The sequence below is a fragment of the Manihot esculenta genome, chromosome 9, assembly GCF_001659605.2.
Source record: "Manihot esculenta cultivar AM560-2 chromosome 9, M.esculenta_v8, whole genome shotgun sequence".
Classification (NCBI taxonomy): Eukaryota; Viridiplantae; Streptophyta; class Magnoliopsida; order Malpighiales; family Euphorbiaceae; genus Manihot; species Manihot esculenta.
Window position 1 is genome coordinate 10980746 of NC_035169.2, and position 6777 is coordinate 10987522.

The 6777-nt window shown below is 36.2% G+C and overlaps 2 protein-coding genes across 2 annotated transcripts; one reads left to right on the forward strand and one right to left on the reverse strand.

Annotated features, from left to right (window-relative positions):
• The first annotated feature begins 365 nt into the window (after positions 1–365).
• LOC110621945 (transcription initiation factor TFIID subunit 8) lies at positions 366–2149 on the forward strand. Its single transcript, XM_021766251.2, has one exon. The coding sequence runs from the start codon at positions 793–795 to the stop codon at positions 1846–1848; it is 1056 nt and encodes a 351-aa protein (XP_021621943.1). The 5' UTR covers positions 366–792; the 3' UTR covers positions 1849–2149.
• A 1655-nt stretch (positions 2150–3804) lies between these two features.
• On the reverse strand, positions 3805–6193 carry LOC110623486 (membrane magnesium transporter). Its single transcript, XM_043960323.1, has 4 exons — positions 5961–6193; positions 5805–5857; positions 5566–5666; positions 3805–4133 (listed from the first exon to the last, which is right to left on the reverse strand). Exons 1-4 carry the CDS (start codon positions 6031–6033, stop codon positions 4040–4042), a joined length of 321 nt encoding a protein of 106 aa, XP_043816258.1. The 5' UTR covers positions 6034–6193; the 3' UTR covers positions 3805–4039.
• Between the last annotated feature and the right edge of the window lie 584 nt (positions 6194–6777).

Here is a 6777-nt window from a genome sequence, read left to right on the forward strand (position 1 = left end):
ATTATGTAATATTATGAGATACTAAATTAATTTAACTCTTAATTTTATAAATGAAATTAATATCATAGGAACATTAAAATATATTCTAAATTCTAGTTAAATAATGATAAAATTCAATTAAAATTAATAAAACACCACTTTTCTAAAAACATTTTTTTAAAAAACAATTGGACCTTCATGCCAAACGGGGCCTTAGCAACCACTGAACTTTTGACTCTGCTTGCCCGGGTAGACGATTCAGGCCCATCGAATTTGGAACTGGCGAGTAGAGTGTGCTTCTATACTCGAGCGAGTAAGCATTTGCAAATTTTCTCACTATTCCTGAAACCAGTTTACTGGCTCTATAAAAAAAACCCCGGTATGATCTCGATTCACCTCCATATCTCTTCTCTCTCGACTCGATCCTCCGCTCAGTTCCCACCCCAACCCGACCCGAGGATTTTCAATCTTTTCATTTTCCCTCCAAATATTTTCCTTAGCATCACTCTACATCTACTCTAAACCCTGAAAATTTCCTCATCATTTAGGGTTATGGTAAACCCTATGTGATTATTTAACTGCCCAAATTCATATTCTGCCTCTTCAAGGATCTAATTGATTTGGGTTTTGTTGAATTGCGTTTACTATTTTAATTTTTGGATGCCGCTCCATTGGTTGCTAGAACTAGCTTGCCTCTTTTATTTGATTGTTTTCCGAGGAAAATCTTGTTAGTGGATGGTTCTTGTGTTTCTTGTGTATCAACAGGTTGGTGTTTAATGGATTATCTTTGACATGAGGGGTCAAATATGAACAATGGAGGTACACAGGGAAGACAAAAAAGCTGATGACTTTGGTCGCGCGGTTTCGAGAATGGCAGTGGCGCAAATATGCGAGACCCTGGGGTTTCATGGGTTCAAAGAGTCAGCTTTGGATGCTCTCACTGACGTTGCAATTCGTTACCTCCTTGACCTTGGCAAGACTGCAAGTACTCACGCTAATTTATCAGGTAGAACCCAATGTAATTTGTTTGACATAGTTCGAGGTTTTGAAGATATGGGTGCACCTCGGGGGTTTTCGGGTGCATCAAGTAGTGGCAATTGTGTTGTTAGTTCGGGTACCATTAAAGAGATAATTGAATTTGTGGGTTCTACTGACGAGATCCCTTTTGCTCAACCAGTGCCACCTTTTCCAGTTGTTAGAGATAAGAGATTAATTCCTAGTTTTTTGAACATGAGTGAAACACCGCCTGGAAAGCATATTCCTCCTTGGTTGCCTGCTTTTCCTGATCCTCACACCTATATCCGCACTCCTATGTGGAATGAGAGGGTTGTGGATCCTCGTGCAGAACAGATTGAGCAAGCAAGGCAGAGGAGAAAGGCGGAAAGAGCCTTGTTGAGTTTGCAGCAGAGGTTGGTGAGCAATGGCTCAGCAGAAGCTTCTTCATCAGAGGCCAATAATGACAATGTTAAGGAATTAGGAGTACCTGAGTCTAACCCATTTCTTTCCACGCCTTTGAAACCCGGGGAGAAGGATGTTTCTGCTGTTGTGTTGCCAGACAAGCTAAAAAACAATGCTTGTTTGATGGAGGCATTTGCACCTGCTATTGAAGCTGCAAAGGAAGGTGACCTTGCTGAGAGTGAAGATCGTGAGAGGAGGTTGCTTCCTGAGAAGAGGCCTGCGGTGATATTTAAATTTAAAACTGGGAAGAAGTTATTAGGTGAACCTTTGGATTTGAGTCTTTCAAGAAAGGGTGGAGGGAGGGTAGGGCATTGGTTAGGGCGAGACGAGGAGAGGGATGATAAGAAGAGGAGAGCAGAGTATATACTTAGGCATTCTATGGAAAATCCACACGAACTCACCCAGTTGTAAAGTAATTCATTGACTGACCTGTTTATTCAAGAATGGCTGTAACAGTGGGCTATGGGGGGCGTTGCATGGATATTATGACATTCTGTTGTTTGCCCCTCCTGATCCTAATAACAATTTTTGGAGGTATGTGAGTACTTGATTTTAAGGTTCTGATTCTTTGACAGCAAAGTTGTAGCCGCTTTGTTCCATCATTTAATGTGCCCATCTTTATTGTGGGATGAATGCAATGTGCTCTCTGGTTCTGGCTGTTATTCCCTTTTTTCTGTGTTTGATATGCAATAAAGTTTATATATTCAGGACATGACGCAATTCTGCTTATGCAACTTAATAGCATTACACTGTTTCATAAAGCAAACAATTTCAAACAGAATTGGTTAAAGGAGAAAAAGCAATACCTCCAAGTATAAGAGAAATAATCACCCATAGAAGTTAACTTAGGAGGAATTTTTAAAGACCCATTTTAAGTGATAGCTTTATATGTGTTTTTTTTTGTGTGTGTGTGTAGTATTTCTTTCATAAATTGCAAAAACTTCTAACATACTAATTTCTTATGTACTCAGTAGTCAGTAGAACGCCTAGTAGAATAGTGACTAAGAATTAGTTTTGCTATGTCCTGTTTCTAGCATGAAAATTGGCATTCAATTGCCTCCATTTAAATGTGGATTTTGCCAGAAGTTTGTTAGTATTGATTGCAAATGCCATTTTATTTCGACAAGCATAAAACATGGTGATTATGATACCATAAACCTTTTTTGGAAATGGCGTTTGCTAGTCACCTCCATGGTTTCTGTGCATTGCCTATGCACTTTATGATAGGATCCTCTGGAGCGTAGTCGTGTCACATGGGAGGTACAGGACAATCATTTTACTGCATCCAAATTGTTCTCCCATTACTTCTGATAGCTTGAGAAATGGAGGTTTTGCAAAATAGCTAAATGCCTGCAAGCAAAACTTTGTAGGCTTGGTATTGCTGTTTTAGATAGCTGAATATTTCTTGTTTGTAATGTAAACTTGATTCTGGATTTAAATAGATGACGATGGGAAGATTCAAGTGAATCAGGTCCGTATCATTGAATGTGGTGCTTGTGATTTCCTTTCCCTCATTAGTTGTATCCCTCAGATCCCTTCTGCAGAGTGGCCCACTTGACCTATAGAAAGTATGTTAGAGATGCGTCTTTGTGAGGATTCCATTTCCGTTATTCTATTTCTTTTACATTTTTTAGCTTCAGCTGATAAACTCTGTATATTTTGCATTGATAAACCATTATGGGAAATGCTACTTTCTCCGAGATACATATGCCTAGTCTTCCTTTCATTTAGTCGCTAGTTCACTCAATTTTTCTATAGATATTTCTTCCATTGTTGTGCGTTGGGAGAAAAAAAAAAAAAGAAGAGTTTGCTCCAGAGAGTGAAGATATTGTAAGGTCAGAAGCTTTTGTTTTCCTCTGTCGCATGCATTGCGCGATCACACAGGTGGATGCTACATAGCAAGTGGGGCATCAGAAACTCTCATCCTATGCATTAAATCCCAGTTTAAAGGGGTTGTGCAATTTTGCAATAAAATTGTCGGGATTCTAGATAATAGGCATTTAGGAAAAATGACAATGGATTGAGAATGTCTATTCTGGACTATGGAGGATTTTTTTTTCTTTTAATCTCTTTAAAGTTTAAGTAACTTGAGGATGTTATGTGAAAACAGTTGCTTAACTTGGAGATGATAAGATAGCATCTTCCCTACGATGCAGCCACCCAGTTGGTAGTTTTATGATTGTAGTTGAAATTAAGTAGACATTGGAGAGAGGGAGGAGGGTGCTAAATCCTCATATTTGGTCATACGACATCCTGTCAAGAAAGCATCAGATTGGGCATAGATGTTTAGCATCTTATCCTCTTTTAAGTTATTCATTCAGATTCAGTGATTCAGAATGGAGGCCTGGATCCACGAAAACATCCCACTGTGATGATCAAAGAACCCGTGATAGATTAATCTTCAAGTTAGATGACCAAATGATGGCAAATAAGATAAAATATAGGATACACAAAACAAAATTAAATAATTAATTACATAACTAATATTAAGTGCCAAATAGCCGAGCTGTCACATGCACTAGTTTGTGCTCTTTCCAATTTTTAAATTTGTCAGAGAATTTGCTTTGCTTGAATAGCACCCGATCATTAGATTGAGTAGACATCAATGATTCAGTCTCATGTCCATTCCAGGAGGAAACGCTTTACCACGGTGGTTGAAAATAATGAAGTCCATACTCTCCGGTAAAGAAACTATCCTGGAGTCAAGAATAGGCAAAATTTTTTGGGTCAATAGAGGCATTCTTATTATAAAATCGCAGCAATATCAGCATCACTTCACGAACCAAGTACCAACTCTCAAACATGCAGGCTATCTTTCCATTATCAGTGAAAAGTTTTCCCATTGTGGATTCAGTAGCAATAAACACACACAGGCTTTGCTTAAAATTGTCATGGTCCTAGGCCATTTATCATTGACAAAAATCCTCGAATTTTGCAGGATTAAATAGATTTAGTTCCCTTCTTTTCCCTATTATGATAAAATTTTTATTTGGCCTTTAAAGTAAAAGGAGGTTTTTTAAGGTTTAAAAACCTAGATTTGATGTTTACAAGACTATATATGGTTTTTTAAAGTAAGTCTCTTTGATCTATGAGACCTATTTTCAATCCACCAAATTTGATAGATTGATAAGTTTTTCTCGTTAAAACCTTTCATCAGTTCTAAAGAATAAAGATTATAAAGGTTCAAGGTTTAAAAACTAAAGAAAAACCTTGAAACCTTACCCCCCACCCAAAAAAAAGGGGGGGGAAAACACCATATGTTGCATGTCTCAAATAGAGTGTTAGTATCTATGACAGTCTATTGAACCTGAGGCACAACCTGATGAATGATGCAAAAAAAAAAAAAAATGTATTGGAACATCTCATACTATAAATTTGTTGGAACCTCTATAAACAAATGTCGCAAGCACAACCAAAGTAGAAAGCAGTAGCAGAGTTTATAGGATAAGAAAGAACAATCAATGAGCCTTGCGATTAACAAGTTCAAGAAATGGCAATATCTTGGATGTGTTTCATCCTTCAATTACAAGCTACATCTTAAATAGGTGTTAGCTGCAAACCAATCTAGATATGCCATGTATCTACCAACTCATGCAACCTACATAGACATTTATTATTAGAAATTTAATGCTGTTTCAAGCAAATAGAACGACGACAACAATAATAACATCTTAAGTCTTAATTCAAACTAGTTGTTTTGGAACCTATCCAGCATTCCCCAGTTTGATTTAACCAAGGTTGTCATTTTGCCTTTTCAATGCACAAAGTTCGTCATTGAAGAATATTGTACAAGGGGCTGAATTTCTTAGCATTAAATCAAAATTCGAAGTATTCAGCTAAACTAAGCACATCATTCTTTGGGTTAATTTTGAATTCACGACTTAAGAATGCTAAAAAAAACAAGTCCTACTCGACTATCAACATAATTAGGAGTCAGTGAAACCTTTCACAGGAATGGTTCACAAACTTATCAGCCAATAGTATCAATAATCAAAATTCTACTGTTAGACCATGAACAGCAAGTAATGAACACCTGACAAATGAATTGCGTAAAATTATCCAATCTAAAATATACGGAAAAAAAAATCCCAGTTAACAAAATGAAAGCATATAAAAATACACCAATACCTATTCTCTTCAGAATGAGAATGGATGGATAGGAACTTTCCCGGTGCAGTTAAAGCAGCCCACATACAGAACATTAAACCAAGAAGCAGCTCTCCTAACACCTGCAATGCAACCAAATCAAGAGGGGAAACGCAAAAATCCTCAAAATCCATCACCCATTAACTAAAAATAAGAAAATCATAGAACACGTACACGATATGGAAAAAAGAGAAAAAGGAAAAAGAAGAACAAAAACTCACATTCATTGGAGGTCCTGAAAACTCCTCCTCTATAATCTTCAGCAAACCTTTATCTGCATCAAGGCCAATCAAAATTAAAAGACATAGCAACACCAAATTTTCAAAATCGGATGGTTCATTGCTTTTAGATTTCTAGGATATCGGGTATTCGATTACACTGAATGGTTGAAACAGCTGCATGAGCGAGAATCAGGACTCCAAATGCGCCAATTACAAATCCTAAACCCATTATACTAACTTCAGTGAATCTCCGATCACCGGCCAAGCAGAACTCCGGGATCGGGATCTGTGTACGTCGGCTAGGGGCGGAAGTCTCGAGAAGTAGAGAGTCTCGGATTTCTGCTTCAACCTCAAATCAAATCTGCCTTACCTCACTCTAGTTCTGAACTTTTGATTCCTTCGTAAGGAAACTGCGACTAAGTGCCAAACGAGGTCGTTTTTCGTAATGGTAAATTAAAATATTTGTGGCTTAATTTAACACGTGTTCCTAACTCAGTATGTTGTATTTAGGGGTGTGCAATTGATGTTTCGTTCCTAAACCAAATTACAGACTGAAGTTTATATGTTTTTTTCCAAAAAAAAATTTTATAAATCAAATCAAATATGAATAAAAAGGAAAAGAACTATTCTTATATGAACTGAGCTCTAGTGTTTTTATAAGAAATTTTTAGTCAACTTTCCTGCAAAACTTTTTTTTTAACATCACGGTGATATTAAATAAAAATATTAAATTAATTCAGTAGTTTTTTTATTTTTAATTTTTTTTAATTTATAAAAATTAGTTGTTTGAATTCACAAATTTAATTTAATGATAAGTGCATTTATAAATTTAATCTGATCATAAATGCATTTAAAAAAATTTAAAAAATATTATATTTTACTTTTTCAATTTTTAATTTTCATTAAAAAAAAATAATCAGTTCAATAGCGTTTAATAATTATAAGAGTAAATACAATCGAAATATATGTTTAT

Bases quoted from the DNA above. Each gene is read 5' to 3' on its own strand.
- LOC110623486 (XM_043960323.1), bottom strand. From the start codon at position 6,033: ATGGGTTTAGGATTTGTAATTGGCGCATTTGGAGTCCTGATTCTCGCT. The intron at 5,858-5,960 runs GTAATCGAATAC...GCCTTGATGCAG, and splicing joins AGCTGTTTCAACCATTCAGT to ATAAAGGTTTGCTGAAGATT. The intron at 5,667-5,804 runs GTGAGTTTTTGT...GTTGCATTGCAG, and splicing joins TTTCAGGACCTCCAATGAAT to GTGTTAGGAGAGCTGCTTCT.
- LOC110621945 (XM_021766251.2), top strand. From the start codon at position 793: ATGGAGGTACACAGGGAAGACAAAAAAGCTGATGACTTTGGTCGCGCG.